Source organism: Euleptes europaea, chromosome 18 (assembly GCF_029931775.1).
Source record: "Euleptes europaea isolate rEulEur1 chromosome 18, rEulEur1.hap1, whole genome shotgun sequence".
In the NCBI taxonomy this organism is placed as follows: domain Eukaryota; kingdom Metazoa; phylum Chordata; class Lepidosauria; order Squamata; family Sphaerodactylidae; genus Euleptes; species Euleptes europaea.
Window position 1 is genome coordinate 16,194,976 of NC_079329.1, and position 19,757 is coordinate 16,214,732.

The following is a 19,757-nucleotide window of genomic DNA, read 5'->3' on the forward strand; positions in this document are numbered from 1 at the left end:
TAAGAATAGGGAGAGATGTGGGGGCCTGGCAAGGGACTCCAATGCTGTTTGGCTTTCCTTTCCTTGTATACAACCTGATACACTGCTCTACCATGGTACATATGAGGAATGGTGTAATGAGATTTGATGGCTTTTCTCAGGAAGCCAAACACTTCATCCAGGAGTTACTTCAGGGGACTCCAATGTTGTTTGACTATCCATTCCTCATAGGTAAACTGATACACTTCCAGAAGTTACTTCTCTGCTTATGACTAGCAGGTAGGGAGTGAGCTGAGACAGCAGGTTTTTGAGCCCCTTTACTTGCAGATTAGAAGATAAAGAGCTCAAGGTTATAGATATGAAAGAGTTTTCACAGTTTGGAAATACTGGTTTTCATGAATGCACTCTCAAGCCAGCAAAGGATTTTCCTGTATGTTTAATTGTCGCATTGAAATGGTGTTGGAGCAATTTAGCATCAAGACACCTAGCGGTAAATGTGGAAAATATTGTGCTAAAAATGACAGGTGTAAAACAAGCATGGAAGCTATAAATAGGTTTATTTTAGGTAATTAAATTTTGTGAAACAGACAAGTCTTTTAAAAAGAGTTCAGATAAGAACCATATGGATTCTCTGATCATAATTTCCCCACAAGAACCAAAAAGGTCAGAGTTATGCATCCCTGCAATGGCTTCTGCAAGACTTCCTCTGAAAATGCTATTGAGCTGCAAATATTCCATATTCATTATTCTGAAGGGCATTATTCTCTTCTTACATTCTGTATTAGACAACACCTCTTTCTGTATGCAGTGAGAGCTGCCAGCCTGGTCAAAGCAAGAAAATAAAGGAGGGCGAGCCATTTTGCTGTTATGAGTGCATCCCATGTCCCAAAGGGAAGATTTCCACTCAAAAAGGTACAGAGGATTAGATCCAAGCAAGTTTTCCATTGGTGAAAACAAGAGAAGGGGGTTCCCTTTAACCACTCAAAAAGGCTCTGTGGGTATCATGGGGCCTGCATGGCTGGATCCAAACCAGAACTGTTGTTATTCTAGTGGTTTTAAATTTGTATGAAACAAAGAAACCAATTGAAGTCATTGGTCTTTTATGCAGAGACATTTCCCCATGGTTACCCCTGCCGACTGCTTCGGGGCTTACTTTTGATTATGAATGCCTTTTCTGCCCGTGAAAAGTCCCCTTGCTCTCCTCTCGTGTTTTGCCAGCTTTTTTCAAATTCTGGTTAAAACAGCAACTGGAAAACATGGGCAAAACATGCAGGGAGGGGGAGGTGACTTCTGACTGTTGGAAAAGACATGAATAAGCCAAAGGAAACCCCGAAGCAGTCGATGGGGGTGACCGCAGGGAAATGACCCTGCATAAATGGCCATTGAGTTACTTCTACATAGGGGTAGCTCCTGATTTTTAAAATGGGAATACATTGATAGCGATCACATTTGATTCTGATTTTTAATCACTTTTGAGGACCGAAAATGTATGCCAGTTGGTGACCTTTCTTTGGAGTGCAACAGGAGGAAGGTGACCCCGTTCATTTTCATGGTGACCTTAGCAGTTTTGTGAACCAGTTGATTAACTTGGCTTTCAGGGTCATCATGCTACAGTTAATCAATCCCTGTATTCCAGCCGGAGGGAATCAGAAGATATAAGAAATTGTGGCTTGATCTGGCTAGGTAGCAGCAGGACACAAAAAGTCAAATTCAGATTCAACACTATGCCATGGCAGGAAATTATGGTGCAAAGAGGCCACATATTTTTGTGGCAAATAGCAGAAGCAGCAACAGTTGCCACAGCAACGTGGTGAGTAAAATGATCAGGCGTCTTGGAGGCAGAGTGTGAGCAGGTCAGGTCCTTCACCTTGACACCACATGTGCTCGCCTTTAGCCTGGAAACCTTGTGGGAAGGAACAAAGCTCGACTGAAATTTAACCATTTCAATAAGGGCTGAAGTTAAGGTCAGAAAGGGCATTTATGGTGGCATCTACAAAGAGGAGGCAGAAGTGGAAACCAATAACAGCCTGATTTTCCATGGCATCAGTCTATAGTGAAAAAAGAAGCTTTCAATTAGTCAGGCTCCACACCTAGGTTAGGGTTGCCAGTTCCAGGTTGGGAAATACCTCGAGATTTTTGGAGTGGAAGCTAAAGCGGGCAAGGTTTGCAGAGGGGAGGGACTTCAATACCATAGAGTCCAGTTGCCAAAGAAGCCATTTTCTGCAGGTGAACTGAACTCTGTCAGCAGAAGATCTCCAGCAGGAGTTTGGCAACCCTAACCTAAATGCAGTTGTTTGGGTGAGCTCTGGCATACAACTACATGCTCCTTCTGCTATGAAGCTCTATTAATGACAATGGTCCAATTACTCTCTCAGAACAACTAACTAATGAGGATAAAATGGAGGCAGGTATCGCCCTAGGCTGCTTGGGGAAAGGGCACTGTACACATCTAATGAATAAACACTGAAAATGTTGCTTTGCTAAACTCCTTGAAAGGTGGATAGGGGGAGTTTTCTTCCCTCGGTCAGATAGTGAGAGTGTCAGAAGCTTGATAGGGCCTAACTCTTCCCCCCCGCCCAAACTGACAGTTTCAATTGAACTTAGGTATTCATTGTAGGATGTATTAAGAAACCTTTCCAGATTCTGTGAACTATTCAGTACAAACATTTCAAATGATTAGATAAAGGAATACTTATGGGAAGTGGAAATTGCTTGATCTCTCTCTCTCTCTCTCTCTCTCTCTCTCTCTCTCTCTCTCTCTCTCTCTCTCTCTCTCTCTCTCTCTCTCTCTCTCTCTCTCTCTCTCTCTCTCTCTGTTACAGATATGATTGACTGTGTCACTTGCAGAGAAGATCTCTATCCAAACATGGGAAAATACCAATGCATTCCCAAATGTTTAACTTATTTGTCGTATGAAGACCCATTGGGGTGCACTTTAGCAATTTGTGCCCTTTTCTTTTCTTTCATCACAATTTTGGTGCTAGGAATATACATGAAGAATCACAACACTCCGATTATTAAAGCCAACAACCGGAGCATTACCTACACTCTCCTCATCTCGCTCCTGTTCTGCTTCCTTTCTTCTTTGTTATTCATCGGCCGACCTGAGAAGATGACATGTCTCCTAAGGCAAACGGCTTTTGGCATCGTCTTCTCCATGTCTGTTTCCTGTGTGTTGACCAAAACCATCACTGTGGTTCTAGCCTTTATGGCCACCAAACCAGGAAGCAGCATGAGGCAATGGGTGGGGAACAAACTGGCCAACTGCCTTGTTCTCTCTTGCTCCCTCATACAAACAGGCATTTGCTCTATTTGGCTTGCCACCTGTCCCCCCTTTCCAGAGATGGATAAGCATTCAATGTCTGAAGAAATTATACTGAAATGTAATGAGGGATCTGCAACTCTGTTTTACTGTGTCTTATGCTACTTGGGCTTCCTGGCAATTGTCAGTTTCACAGTGGCTTTCCTAGCAAGGCACTTGCCTGACACATTCAATGAAGCCAAGCTGATTACTTTCAGCATGTTGGTGTTCTGCAGTGTTTGGTTGTCTTTTGTGCCAACCTATCTGAGTACAAAGGGGAAGTACATGGTTGCTGTGGAGATCTTCTCTATCTTAGCCTCCAGTGCTGGACTGCTGGTTTGCATCTTCTTCCCGAAATGCTATATTATTATTGTGAGGCCTGAATTGAACAACAGGGAACAGTTAATGAACAGAAAAGTTAAATAACTGAAATGTATGCAGTTGACTAAATTGACGCAGTCTTGACTAAAGTCTTGACTATATAGTCTTGACTATAAAATACAATGAAAAGGGGTCCTTGTCTGGGAATTGTTCTAAATTTCTTTCTCAAATAAGTCTGAAGCAAAAGGGCCTCCAGGAGGGGCCAGGGGCTCTGAAGGGTAAAGGAACCTGTTCCCTGGTCTCTGGCTCATCTGGGGGATGAGTACGAGAATCTCCAGTGTCTCCCTCCCTGACCAAGCATAGAATCTTCAAAGATGGTGATGTGGCTCATGGTAGAGCAACCCTTTAGCATATGCCGACTTTCTCTGCCACTTAAGGCAGAATCAAACTGGCTTACAATCACCTTCCCTTCCCCTCCCCACAACAGACACTCTGTGAGGTAGGTGAGGCTAAGAGAGAATGACTTGCCCAAGGTCACCCAGCTGGCTTAGTGTGTAGAAGTGGGGAAACAAATCCAGTTTATCAGATTAGCCTCCGCCACTCATATGGAGGAGTGGGGAATCAAACCCGGTTCTCCAGATCAGAGTCCATAGCTTCAAACCATCATTCTTAACCACTACACCATGCTGGCTCTCGTTTACACTCAGGTGGTGTTATCACTTACTCTCTCTTGAGCGGTTTTGCCTCACACAGTGTACAATGTTGATATTGCTGATTGTACCATTAAGGTTCCCCTCTGAGTTCTTCACAAATATCATCTGCAAGGAGATTTCTCAGTTGGTGGCATAGTGTCTCAGATTCTCATCCCTGCAGAAATAATGACCTTCAAAGACCAACCCAATAACTCCCAAAAAAACATTTCCCTGTAAACAGGGATGGTTTTTCTTTTTCTCATCATAGTCCAGCTGTCTGTCAAGAGAAAGTTAAATGAGATGGTGTCATGGTGGTTGCAGTGGTGCTCACTCTGTGGCTTACGGGTAGCCACATTTGCAATTACAATCAACTAAAACAGGCACAACTACTGTGATCTATAGCACAAGGCCTGCACCCCAGGGAGACGTGCAGCTTACCCATTCCTTCAGCAGTGGCTGTTTCCAGATGGGAACCATCTACCCACCACAAGCCCCACTGGGCTTGCCCACTTTCCTGAAACAGGGGTAGGTACATTAGTTATATGAAAATGAGACTTAACATGTAGCTGACATGGGGGTATGGTCTGAAAAATTCGCGAAGGCACCAAGAAGTCACAATTTGTCCAAAAGTACTGCAGTCCCACCCTGACCTGGATAGCCCAGACTAGCCTGATCTCTTCTGATCTCAAAAGCTAGACACGGTTGGCCCTGGTTAGTAATGGGAGTAATGGTTGCTACGCAGAGGCAGGCAATGGCAAACCAGTTCTGTTCATCTCTTGCCTTGAAAACCCTAAGCAGTTGCCTTAAGTTAGATAAGACTTGACAGCCCCTCACACACACACACAATCCAGTCCAAAGTTTGTCCAGATTTCCATCTCTCTTCCCCCCCCCCCCCGTGCCCTTTTGTGGCTTATGATCACCCCAACCCCCCTGTGCCTAGTTTTCCTCTAAACAGACAAGCTATGGTTTTCAGCTATCCTGCAGAGAACTAGGATACCCAACTTGGAAAATGTCATGATCTCCTCTGTAATTATCAGTTACGATTAATTCTACTGATTGTCAAAGGCCCAAAGGAATTCCAGTGGTTATTAGAAAACTTAGTAATTAAGATAGTGAAGTTTGCAATAAATACATCATTTGCCCTTCAGAGGTAGTGTTAGGGACTAAGGATAGATACTGCCCAATCAGTTTGGTTGGGGGAGTTCATCAAAATAAACAGACTTTTTTTGTCGCCGACATTCACAGTAATGAGGAAAGAGGGGGAAATTATCATCATAATACTGATTCTTGTCCTGTTGTCTCACACAAAGTGTAAGATTCCTATTGCTAACTGCATTAGCAGGGATCCTCTTCCTATTCTTTACAAATCTGTTCAAAAAGGGGACTTCCTAATTGGGGGAATTGCTTCTCCAATATATGTGCCATTGGAAACAATATCCTTCAAGGCTCTTCCAAACAATATATTAAATAAAATGGCAGTGTAAGTAGGGGTTGATCCCCCCATAACTGTTATCTCCTGATTGTATTAATAGTATACCAGGCATACTGGCTGCACTGAATTCTATGGATGTGTTTTGATTTTCACATCTATGTTAGACACTTAATTCATTGCCTCCATTATGTTTCCATTCTTCTCTAGAGAACCAGGAGAATTTTGTCCATTTCTCACTCTGGGAAAATGTAAATACATGGAATGGCCTTATACTGAATCAGAACCTTGGTCCATCCAAGTCAGTATTGTCTACACAGTCTGGCAGTGACTCTCCAGGGTCTCAGGCGGAGGTCTTTCACATCACCTATTTGCCTCATCCCTTTAACTGGAGATGCTAGGGATTGACCCTGAGACCTTGTGTATGCCAAGCAGATCTGAAAGAGCTTCAGTTATGTCAGTACGACACACTGCTGCCGAATCTCTGCAAGCACCGACATTCCTTCAATTGAAACAAGAAATATTTCTTCAAGTCTACTGCCAATGTCAGATCCATCACTTAGCAGAAAGAACCTTTGGTTACTATTGGGATGATAATGGATTTTATTAGATTGGATTTTGCAGTCTGTGTTCTTCCTCCCATCTCTGCTACACCAACTGCTCATTGGATCAAACCCCAATGAATTGTTTTTCCAATGAACAATTTTGGGGCTCAGACTTTTAAAACCACACCACACCACATTTCCATGAAATATAAGAATTTATATTGCATTATAAACTCCCATAACCCTTGACATGCCAGTTGAATATGAAAACTTTTATCAAATTAGAAAATCACCTAATATCAGAGTTAATTACTGAAGGGTAAAGAGTGATCAAATCCTAAATGGGATGGAGATGAAGGGCAGTTCACATAATACAAAGCCTTCGACTGTCATAAGGACTTTTTATCAGATGTGCAACCGCATAATTTTGGCGCCCTAGACTATACAAGCATAGCCACTTCATAGAGGACAATGCCAAAACAACAGTTTTGCTAACTGAAGAATACTTTTGTGACTCTTGTCGTAGCACACAGACTAAAAACTATCAGCATGTCTTGGCTCTGGTATTTGCTGTGAAGGAGATCAATGAAAACTTGCATCTCTTACAAAATACCACCATGGGCTACCACATCTCTAACAGCTACTTCGATGCAATACGGATCTATCACGCCACAATGGAACCTCTGTATACAACGAGCAGATTTGTCCCCAACTACAAGTGTGACAGTGAGGACAAATTGATAGCAGTCATAGGAGGACTTGAATTTGAAACTTCCTTCTACATGGCAACTCTTTTAAGCATCTACAGAATCCCACAGGTAGGCTGTATATGCAGAGATGAAAGAGACTTGAACAGGAGGGTTCTGAAAGACTGTGTCTAATTCACTCTTGAATTGAGGACTGGATTCTGATTTTTTTTTTTTTACAGTTTGTCTGCAAATCATCATACTACAATTCTATTTGAGGCCTGTTAAGGGCAGAGGAAAGTAACATATGTGAAAGGGAATAAGTGGGATGAGGTTGGGAGAGATGAACTTGTTTTGTTCTAGCAGCCTGACACTGGAGTTGGTTGAGTAAATCCTTCATTTCCCATGGTAAAAAAAAAAAAAGGCTTGAGGGGTTGTTTTCCCACAGTATCCATAATGCAAATTAATTAGTTTTTAAAAGTTTAAAAGACAGTATGCTGGGGAAAGGAAATCATGGTACCAGAAAAACATCAGAAATATATATTTTAATTTCTAATAATTTTGTGCATCAAAGCACCAAATATTATGTGAGGAAAGACTTTATTCCTTCCTGTTCAGATAAAATTACTTTGAGCAGCCTACCTCGTTTACACGCTGCACACTCTTCTCACAAATAATGTCCATACCGTTGAAAATCTTTGCAAATAGCCAAAATGAAATACGGCTTTAGAACCTGACTTAAGAATGGAGTGAATCCAACTTCTGTTCTACCACCCCGCTGAACTAAGTGTATGTATTAAAAACATATATATATATAACCAAGTTTGAAGCCTTCCATAGTCTTAAGAAAACTTCCTCAGACTTAAATGGCTGTTCTGTTGGAGGAAGAACTATTTAAGTTGGAGGAAGGATAATTAGGGGATGGTTGGATCCATCCCAATATAAATGGGAAAGGGTACACTGATGTGAAGATTATGTGCCCATACATACTCTTTCAAAAACTTTTCTATCTTATTCCCCAACATTTAGCTCGCCTACAGCTCTGCTTCAGAAATGAATGATAAATTTTCAAGCCTTTCCATCTATCATATGGTCCCAAATGAAGCCCATCAATACAAGGGGATTCTTGACTTAATTCTGCATTTCAGGTGGACATGGATTGGGATCATTGTTGTAGATGATGAACATGGAGAAAGATTTCTTCAAACCATGCTTCCTCTGTTTTCTGAGAATGGCATTTGTTTGGCATTCAAGGAAGTATTCCTTCAAGCCACTACGATAGATTATTATATGAACCTGGTGGGGGATGGACAGAAAATATTTGATGTTATAATTAAGAGTAAAGCCAGTGCAGTTATCTTTTCTGGAGACGCGGTCTCATATATGAGATGGTTAGTAAGACTATCAGATTCTGAAGATCAAAAGATGAAAAGAAAAGTATATATCATGACAGCTCAGATTGACTTTTCAACAAATTTTTATCAAAGGACCTGGGACCTACAAGTCCTTCATGGTATTATATCCTTTACATTTCATACAAATGAACCACCAGGATTCCATCAGTTTCTTCACAACAGGAAGCCTCATCAGGCTAAAGGAGATAGCTTCATCAAGGTCTTCTGGGAGCAGGCATTCCTCTGTCACTTCTCAGACTCACTGCTGGAGAAGGAGTTTGATGAAAATTGCACTGGGGAGGAGAAGCTTGAGAGTCTTCCTGGAGATGTTTTTGAAATGAACATGTCTGGCCACAGCTACAGTGTGTACAATGCTGTTTATGCTGTGGCACATGCTTTGCATGCCATGTATTCATCCCTTTACAAACACCAAGCAATGCTGGGTGGAAAGACATGGAGATATTTGAATCATCAGTCATGGCAGGTAAATGTCTTAAGTACTCATGTATAATAGAAGCAATTATCTGGAGTCCAAAGGAGGAGGATATCGAGCAATAAGTAGATCTAGCAAGAGTGCCCCTATTTATGGCTCCCCCCCACTCCAAATTTATCCTTGCACCGGCAGCCTATTTCCGTTACTTAGAGATAAACAAATATAGGAGGGCTTTTACCTTGGCTAGGTGCGCAGCCTTATCCTCTGCTATGTTAGAGGGGAAATTCAAGAAGATACCCAGGGCAGAGAGAGACTATGCCCCTGCAAATCGGGGGATTTAGAAACCACTGAACATGTTCTCCTGAACTGTAACTTTTACACTATACCCCGTTCTAAGTTTATTGAGCCCCTCTCATACTGAGAATGGGACCCCACAGCGAAAGAGAAAAGCTCCTACAAGGAGATAACCCTCAGTCACCTCTCAGGTAGCAAAATTTTGTATGGCTGCGATGAAAATTCGTTGCCACAGAGTAGTCTCTTAGTCCAAATGGCAGATGTAACTTGGATTTTATTTATTTATTTATATTTTTTAAAGTGACTTAAGACTTGGACTGTAAACCTTTGTCGGTAAGACCATTTTAGTCCATGTATCTTGTTTTATCTGGCCAAGGGCCGCAAATAAACTGTCTGTCTGTCTGTCTGTCTGTCTGTCTGTCTGTCTGTCTGTCTGTCTGTCTGTCTATCTATCCAAAGGAGGACACATTCTGCACAACAAGGCACCTCTTTAGGAAAAAACTACATAAATTACTCTCTAAACCAACTAGATAAACTATATTTGTTCATACTTTGAGGCTCCCTCTGTGACCCACTATGAATGTACTAGCTTAACAGTCCTGGCAAATTCAAAGTAGACATATAAGTAATACTACTGCTGACTTTCATTGCTGAATCTTAATCACAACTGATGTCAGTTCAACAGTACTTAAATGTTTCTTCTCTTACATTTTATTTCATTCGGGCTTGAGTATGATTCATAGGAAAATAATACTGGCATTATCAATGGAATGGATTACAGCAGAATTCTTTAAACTATAGTTAGGGTTGTGCATCCTATACCTAGTTCATCAAGATAGAAGCCACTTATGAGGTTTTTTTTTTTTTTTTTTTTTTTTTTTGGTAATTACTGAGTTTTTAGAGAGGCTTAAGAAACAGCTGGTTGGGTCCAGTGGTAATTATATATTAATTGAAAGTACCTCTATCAGCCAAATGGGAGTTTCCTGCTTCCCCATCCCCCTGAAATCCTGTAATCTCCCTGAAATTCTACTCCTGAGGGACAGGGACATCAATAACAGCATAAGGGGTTATCAGGGGTCTACTACGGGAGAGAAGAATTTGCGAAAATCATGTAAAAAACATATTGGAAAATTACTGCTGAACCCAACCCTGTGACCAGTGTACTAGCATCTGGTGCATATAGCATCTTGAGTTTCTGCCTTGGGCTGGCATGTGAGTAGGACATTTGTAAATATGACTTGATAATATGAATTTGACTTCACTAGACTATCTCTCCTTTTCTGATTTGAAATTTCCTGTTTGCAGATGAGTGAATGTGAAATCTCTGTGCTTTTTATTTCCATATAGCTCCATCACTATCTGAGAAGAGTCACATTTAATAACAGTGCTGGAGATGAGGTTTCCCTGGGTACTGATGGAGCAATAAAAACAGGATATGATATTATGAACTGGGTCGCTTTCCCAAACCAGTCCTTTGTTAGAGTGAAAGTTGGGAGGATGGATCCTCATACCCAAATGTTTGCCATTAATGATGATGCCATCACATGGCCTAATTGGTTTAACCAGGTAGGATCTGACTGTAGTTAATTTGAGAAATCTTCCTCCATTGGCAAATTTCTGTCAAACAGTGAAGTCTTTTTAAAGGAGTTCAGATAGGAATCATGTGGATTCTCTGATCATAATTTTCCCACAAGAACCAAAATGTTCAGGTTTATGCATCCCTGCAATGGCTTCTGCATGACATCCTCTGAAAATGCTATGGAGCTGCAAATATTCCATATTCATTATTCTGAAGGTCATTATTCTCACCTTACACTTATATATTAGGCAAAACCTCTTTCCATTGGCAAATTCTGCTCCTTGCTATTATTTATAATGGTATTTACAAAAGGGGGAGGGGAGCTAAACCTCCCATAAACACACAAATATGTTGAACCAGAAAAGCCGATAAGCAAAATTTTAGCTAAAAATGAAGTTTTTAAAACTAATACAATCTAAACAAATGAAATATCCTTTCATAAGCAACATATCTATAATCTATGGAACATTACGAATGTAAACCATGGAAGGCCAAATGTGTTTCGACATACTGTCGAAACAGAAATGTTATAGATAGAACCGTTCCTTTATAAAAGATAAACACAATATCAAAAGGGCAAATAAATTGTCAGTATGTTATTAAACATGCACAACCAGTTAGGATTTGTGGGTTTATTCAGAAGACCCAAAACATGTAAAATGAAATTTGAAGAGGCAGTGTGCTGTAGTGGTTAAGAAGTTAGACTGGGACCTAGGAAACCCAGGCTCAAATTCCCACTCTCACCATGGAAGCTGGCTGGGAGACCTTGGGCCAGTCACACAGTCTCAGTATTTGGATGGGAGACCTCCAAGGAATACCAGGGTCATGTCGCAGAGGCAGGCAATGGCAAACCACCACTGAATGTCTCTTGCCTTTAAAACCCTACGGGGTTGCCATAAATCAGCTGTGACTTGACAGCAAAAAAAAGTTCATTGACTCAGAAAGGTATACATCTGGTTAGCACAGGATTGCAAGCAGCTGTTCTTTTTTTCTAACCTGCAGCAGTTTGCTACCATTTTGCAAATGATCCCCCCGCATTATGTTGCTTTCTGGAACTGATCTAGGGTTGCCAACCTCCAGGTGGTGGCTGGAGATCTCCTGCTATTAAAACTGATCTACATCCGATAGAGATCAGTTCCCCTGACAACTTTAACAATTGGACGCTATGGCATTGGAGTCCTTCTCCTCTCCAAAACCTACCCTCCTCAGGCTCCACCCCAAAATCTCCAGGTATTTCCCTACCCAGAGCTGGCAACTCTAAACTAATCTCATAATGTCTCTCCAATGATCATTAAATTTTTAAGAACGAAGGGAGGGCATTACTTTCCAGCCACTCTTAAGTTTTACCAAGTGAAAACATTGGCACAACTAACATATGGGACTTTACTTGGGCCACCTTCATCTACTTTTGTCCCACTGGAGCGGGTTCAATCTAAATTCTTGAGAGCAGCCCTCCATGTACCTCATTGTGTATCAAACACTACTGCTAGACTGGAGGCAGGACTGGTGAGGGTGGAGGCAAGGGTCTGTACTGCTTCCATTATTCTTTGGCTCAAATTAAATCTTATTCCTCAAGGATTGCTACCCCTGCTTCTACAGGGTAAGTTCCAGTCAATATCGCTAAAGATGGTCCATAAAATGGCCTGCTTGGGCCTTTCTCCACTACCCTGTTAGTCGTGGGCATATAGACCAAGCATCAAGTTTCTTGAAGCAAAGGGTGGAAGACATTGAACGCCAGACAGACCTTTGGAAATCACCATTTTCCCTAGTACCTGATAAATCTAGATACTTGGTCTCACCTGCAGCTTATTTTTATCATCTTGAGTCTATTAATTATAGGAAGGTCTTTACCCTTGTGAGATGCCAGGCCCTACCATCGGCTGTTTTAGAGGGGAAATATAAGAAGATCCCTAGATCAGAGAGGTTATGTCCGTGTGGAACAGGGGACATTGAAACCATCGAACATGCACTGATATGTTGCCCATTCTACCATGAAGTTAGAATCAAAGCTTATTTCTCCCCTACTTGGTAAATTCCCTGATGAGTCAGTTGAGCTTTTGGCAAAGAAGCTCTATTAGGAGAAGACCCTCAGCTTAAGCTCCAAACTGCCAAGTTCTGCGCTGTTGCCATTTAAAATATGCAGAGCTTTATTAGAGAATGATTGTTAGAATATTTTACAATTTTTTCAATTTTAATATGATAATTTTAACCAGGGCTGCTTTTATTGACCTTACACCTTTATATGTCTGTGATTCTGCAGTGCAAAACTATTGTGTCTGGAAACTTTGATGTTTGGCACGTGATTGGTCAGTCGACCGTATTAATAAAATTGACTTGAATGTCTCTTCAATGGCTTTAAGTAGGGTTGATCAAAAATTCATCATGGTCAGATTCAGCAGATGACCACTCTGTTCTTGACAGGCACAACTGCTTCCCCACTTCACTGTAGTCATCCTTGAGCAGATGCCAAATGGGATGGGCAAATGGGGTGGTGCAGGAAGACTAGTAGGCACAGGCAACAGGAGATTCATGGTGGTACTGCAGGCAGCTCTAGCAGTCTGGGAGTCAGTTTTGACATGGACCTTTGGTGACAGAATTGGAGGCTGCAAGAGGAGGTGATGGATGCCAGATGTGCATGAATATTAATAGCAGGGAGAGATGTCAGGGGTCTGGCAGGGGACTCCAATGCTGTTTGGCTTTCCATTCCTCATATATAACCTGATACACTGCTCTGCCATGGTACATATGAGGAATGGTCTAAGGAACATTGTTGGCCTCCTCTCAGGAAGCCAAACAGTTCATCCAGGAGTTATTTCTCTGCTTATGACTAGCAGGCAGGGAGTGAGCCAAGACAGAAGGTTCTTGAGCCCCCTTACTTGCAAATGAGAAGATAAAGAGCTCAAGGTTATAGATATGCAAGAGTTTTCACAGTTTGGAAATACTGGTTTTCATGAATGCACTCTCAAGCCAGCAAAGGATTTTTCTGTATGTTTAATTGTCGTGTTGAAATGGTGCTGGAGTAATTTAGCATCAAGACACCTAGTAGTAAATGGGGAAAATGTTGTGCTAAAAATGACAGGTATAAAACAAGCATAGAAGCTATAAATAGGTGTATTTTAGGTCATTAAATTTCTGTGAAACAGTGAAGTCTTTTTAAAGGAGTTCAAATAGGAATCACGTGGATTCTCTGATCATAATTTCCCCATGAGAACCAAAATGTTCAGGTTTATGCATTCCGACAATGGCTTCTGCATGACTTCCTCTGAAAATGTTATAGAGCTGCAAATATTCCATATTCCTTATTCTGAAGGTCATTATTCTCTTACATTCTGTATTAGACAACACCTCTTTCCATATGCAGTGAGAGCTGCCAGCCTGGTCAAAGCAAGAAAATGAAGGAGGGAGAGCCATTTTGCTGTTATGATTGCATCCCATGTCCCAAAGGGAAGATTTCCACTCAGAAAGGTAGAGTACAGAGGATTAGATGCAACCAACTTTTCCATTGGTGAAAAGGGGTCCCCTTTGACCACCCAAAAAGGCTCTGTGGGTATCACGGGGCCTGCATGGCTGGATCCAAAGAAACAAAGAAACCAATTGAAGTCATTGGTCTTTTATGCAGAGACGTTTCCCCATGGTCACCCCTGCCGACTGCTTCGTGGCTTCCTTTTGATTATATGTGCCTTTTCTGCCCGTCAGAAGTCCCCTTGCTCTCCTCTCGCATTTTGCCCGTATTTTCCAAATCTGGTTAAAACAGCATCTGAAAAACATGGGCAAAACACGCGGGGAGAGGGAGGTGACCTCTGACTGTTGGAAAAGGCATGCATAAGCCAAAGGAAGCCCTGAAGCAGTTGGTGAGGGTGACCGCAGGGAAATTACCCTGCATAAACGGCTATTGAGTTACTTCTACATAGGGGTAGCTCTTGATTTTTAAAATGCGAATAGCTTGATAGGCGATCACATTTGATCCTGATTTTTAATCACTTTTGAGGACAGAAAATGTATGCCAGTTGGTGACTTTTCTTTGGAGGGCTACAGGAGGAAGGTGTTCCCATTCATTTTCAAGGTGACCTTAGCAGTTTTGTGAACCAGTTGATTAACTTGGCTTTCAGGGCCATCATGCCCCAGTTAATCAATCCCTATATTCCAGCCAGAGAGAATCAGAAGATATAAGAAATTGTGGCTCCACCTGGCCAGGTAGCAGCAGGACACATATGTGCATAGAAGCCACATATTTTTGTGGCAAATAACAGAAGCAGCAACAGTTGCCACAGCAACGTGATGAGTAAAATGATCAGGCATCTTGGATGCAGAGTGTGAGCAGGTCAGGTCTTTCGCCTTGACAACACTTACGCTGGCCTTTAGCCTGGAAACCTTGTGGGAAGGAACAAAGCTTGATTGAAATTTAACAATTTCAATAAGGGCTGAAGTTAAGGTCAGAAAAGGCATTTATGGTGGCATCCACAAAGAAGAGGCAGAAGTGGAAAACAATAACAGCCTGATTTTCCATGGCATCAGTCTATAGTAAAAAAAGAAGCTTTCAATGAGTCAGGCTCCACACCTACTGTAGGTTAGGGTTGCCAGTTCCGGGTAGGAAAATACCTGGAGATTTTTGGAGTGGAAGCTAAAGCGGGCAAGGTTTGCAGAGGGGAGGGACTTCAATGCCATAGAGTCCAGTTGCTAAAGAAGCCATTTTCTCCAGGTGAACTGAAATCTATCAGCAGGAGATCTCCAGCAGGAGTTTGGCAATCCTAACCTAGATGTAGTTGTTTGGGTGAGCTCTGGCTCTGGCATACAAGTACATGCTCCTTCTTCTATGAAGCTCTATTAATGACAATGGTCCAATTACTCTCTCAGAACAACTAACTAATGAGGATAAAATGGAGGCAGGTATCGCCCTAGGCTGCTTGGGGAAAGGGCACTGTACACATCTAATGAATAAACACTGAAAATGTTGCTTTGCTAAACTCCTTGAAAGGTGAATAGGGGGAGTTTTCTTCCCTCGGTCAGATAGTGAGAGTGTCAGAAGCTTGATAGGGCCTAACTCTTCTCTTTCCCCACCCCCAAACTGGCAGTTTCAATAGAACTTAGGTATTCATTGTAGGATGTATTAAGAAACCTTTCCAGATTCTGTGAACTATTCAGTACAAACATTTCAAATGATTAGATAAAGGAATACTTATGGGAAGTGGAAATTGCTTGATCTCTCTCTCTCTCTCTCTCTCTCTCTCTCTCTCTCTGTTACAGATATGAATGACTGTGCCACTTGCAGAGAAGATCTCTATCCAAACATGGGACAATACCAATGCATTCCCAAATGTTTAACTTATTTGTCATATGAAGACCCATTGGGGTGCACTGTAGCAGTTTGTGCCCTTTTCTTTTCTTTTGTCACAATTTTGGTGCTAGGAATATACATGAAGAATCACAACACTCCCATTGCTAAAGCCAACAACCGGAGCATTACCTACACTCTCCTCATCTCGCTCCTGTTCTGCTTCCTTTCTTCTTTGTTATTCATTGGCCGACCTGAGAAGATGACATGTCTCCTAAGGCAAACGGCTTTTGGCATCGTCTTCTCCGTGTCTGTTTCCTGTGTGTTGGCCAAAACCATCACTGTGGTTCTAGCCTTTATGGCCACCAAACCAGGAAGCAGGATGAGGAAATGGGTGGGGAACAAACTGGCCAACTGCCTTGTTCTCTTTTGCTCCCTCATACAAACAGGCATTTGCACTGTTTGGCTTGCCACCTGTCCCCCCTTTCCAGAGATGGATAAGTATTCAATGTCTGAAGAAATTGTACTGAAATGTAATGAGGGATCTGCAACTCTGTTTTACTGTGTCTTATGCTACTTGGGCTTCCTGGCAATTGTCAGTTTCACAGTGGCTTTCCTAGCAAGGCACTTGCCTGACACATTCAATGAAGCCAAGCTTATTACTTTCAGCATGTTGGTGTTCTGCAGTGTTTGGTTGTCTTTTGTGCCAACCTATCTGAGTACAAAGGGGAAGTACATGGTTGCTGTGGAGATCTTCTCTATTTTAGCCTCCAGTGTTGGACTGCTGGTTTGCATCTTCTTCCCAAAATGCTATATTATTATTGTGAGGCCTGAATTGAACAACAGGGAACAGTTAATGAACAGAAAAGTTAAGTAACTGAAATATATGCAGACGACTAAATTGATGCAGTCTTGACTATAAAATGCAATGAAAAGAGGTCCTTGTCTGGGAATTGTTCTAAATTTCTTTCTCAAATAGGTCTGAAGCAAAAGGGCCTCTAGGAGGGGCCAGGGGCTCTGAAGGGTAAAGGAACCTGTTCCCTGGTCTCTGGCTCATCTGGGGGATGAGTACGAGAATCTCCGGTCTCTCCCTCCCTGACCAAGCGTAGCATCTTCAAAGATGGTGATGTGGCTCATGGTAGAGCAACTCTTTAGCATGCAGAAGACCCCAGGGTCAAACACTAGAATTTCTAGTTTAAAAATAAAGTTGCAGATGACATGAAAGTCTTTGAATTTATTTTATGTGTTTGTCTGCTTAGACATTTTAACTCACTTTCTTCCCTAGTAGAGAGTCATTATAAGCTACATCATGGTTTAGCATTTAAATAAACAAAAACAAATGTAAAATATGCCAGCTCCTGGGTTGGTCCTGAATACGGTTGTGCTTATCAATAAACCCAAACTGAAAATAAACATGCAATTAGCTGTTTTGGTAAATTTCAGGTTTAGTTTCCCTTGCTGAAGCACTGGGGGGGGGGGGCGTCCCTTTCTTGCTTACAGACAGCCGGCTAACCTAAAACAGCTGCTCACCCATGATGATAAACTATTTAACAGGAACATGGACTCTGGCACCAAGGCCTGCAACAAACCAAGGTTCCAACTTTGCCCTCATATAGACTCTAGGAACATCATCTCTGGACCCACAATGTCAGCCATACTATCTCAGGTTCATACTCCTGCTCATCTTCTAATGTGATTTATGCCATCACATGCCAACAATGCCCTTCCACCATCTACATTGGACAAACAGGTCAGTCTCTTAGACAAAGATTAAATGGACATAAGTCTGACATCAGAAACCACAATATTCAAAAACCAGTGGGAGAACATTTCAACCATCCAGGACATTCTGTTGCAGATTTAAGAGTAGCAGTTCTCTTACAAAGGAATTTCAAAGGGAGATTGGAAAGAGAAACTGCTGAATTACAGTTGATATCCAAACTAAAGACAATGCATTTACCAGGGCTGAATAAAGACCTTGCATTCATGGCTCATTACCAATGCTGATTTCTCCACACCCATCTCTCCCCTGGACATCACAGACTCTTCTGCATACCACACCTAATCCCATCATGCCTGCTATTCACATTTACATACTGTTAACATTTACATACTAATGCTTGTCTGAATTCACTCTCCTCTACTTAAAGACAGATGGATTCACATTCTAGCTGTACCTGAAGAAGTGAACTGTGGCTCACGAAAGCTCATACCCTGCCAGAAAATATTTTTGTTAGTCTTTAAGGTGCTACTGGACTCTTGCACTTTTCTACTACTGCAGACAGACTAACACAGATACCCACTGTGAATTATCCACAAAAGACTAGTATGCAGGCAGAAGAGTCATTAAAAATGAGGCTGACCCAGTCTGGAGCGATATACCCTCCAAATAAAAAGCCAACTTCAACGGCTTCTGACACCACCAGGTTTCCGACGGAGATTTCTTCATTCATGTGGATGAGCAATCTCCTTCAGGCAGCCTGAAGTGGGTCAATGATTTTCAGTGCCTATGCTCTTAGAATTGACCCCTTCCTGAGAAAAAAAATATGTTATCTTATTCAGTTACACACCTACTAAGCAGGACTCAAATGCTTCTTACCAAAGTAAGCTTTCTCTTGAAGTGCCTCAATAAATTATGAAAAGGATGTGAATGTATGTACAGTTTATTTTACATAGTATATATGCATGTAGATGGTTACAAAGTTCTAAAAAATGTTACAAAGTTCAGACATTATGAGTCTTAAACATATTCATGTATGCAAGCAATCTTAAACAATCTCTATACCTCGATACGAGAGTTTCAAACCTTAAAACAGTAATAATATTTCATTCAGGAAATATAACAGTTACAGAAATCTTGTAAAAAATGGTTAGTGCAATGAATAAGATCTGATTTAGTTAAAAGCATCTTAATTCAAAGTATCTAGAATATCATAAAACAAGTAGACATACTTCACCTAGTCATGTCATTTGTGAACCTCCCCAGCACAGCAGGACTAGAGAGATCTGAAAGTTCCCAATCCATGTTTAGGATAAATAGACCTTTTAGGTCCTGTATGTGCTATTTTAATCTTTAAATGTCTTTGGTGTATGCAAAGGTTAGAGAAATCTCTGATTCCATGAGTTCATGTAAGAGCTGAGGTTATGAGCCTTTGAAGCATATTTTCAGTCCATGCCAGGACTAAGTTCATGAAACCATAGAGAAATCTCTAAGTGTTTTTAGCCAATGAAAGGCCTCTGATCCTATGCTATGTTTTTTTGTGTGTGTGCATGCCATTTTTTAGCCTTGTCAGAACCAGAAGGCTATGTAAAGCTTAAAGCTATGTGAAGTTGTGTGAGACGTTGGTCTGAGAGAAGAGCTCTGTGTAAGACCTTAGTCTGAGAGAAGTCTTCAGAACTTCTATGTCTATAAGGGCTGGCTAGACCTTAGTGAACACTTCCCAATACATGCAAATATTAAGGAATATACAGTACCTCCATACAAAGGATGGAGAGATCTATAAGGAGTCTTTAGAACCTCCATGTCTACACAAAGACGGAGAAATCTAAGCTCCTACAGTCCTTTGAGGACTGGTAAACTCCAGAATCCACTCAAGGGTTGATGGACTCCAAGAGCTCTCACCTTATGTGAAAGATGTGAAAATCTGTAGGTATTCAGTCTAGATACCCAGTCCTCGTAAGAGCTGGATATCTAGAGAGAATCCTCAGTTTAGGAAGTTCTCCAGTCTTATAGGAAGACTTGTAAATGTTGGAGAAATCTGTGAGTATTCAGAACACACAAGGACCAAACACTTAGAGAGACTTTTTGGCAAGAAAGTCTTAACCCTGATGG

At 41.5% G+C, this 19,757-nt stretch overlaps 1 protein-coding gene across 1 annotated transcript; it reads left to right on the plus strand.

Moving 5' to 3' along the window:
- The first annotated feature begins 6,884 nt into the window (after positions 1-6,884).
- Positions 6,885-16,802, plus strand: LOC130490506 (vomeronasal type-2 receptor 26-like). The gene is made up of 5 exons (XM_056864330.1): positions 6,885-7,085; positions 7,983-8,831; positions 10,422-10,640; positions 13,992-14,118; positions 15,898-16,802. The coding sequence occupies exons 1-5, from the start codon at positions 6,885-6,887 to the stop codon at positions 16,800-16,802; spliced, it is 2,301 nt and encodes a 766-aa protein (XP_056720308.1).
- Positions 16,803-19,757: the final 2,955 nt, after the last annotated feature.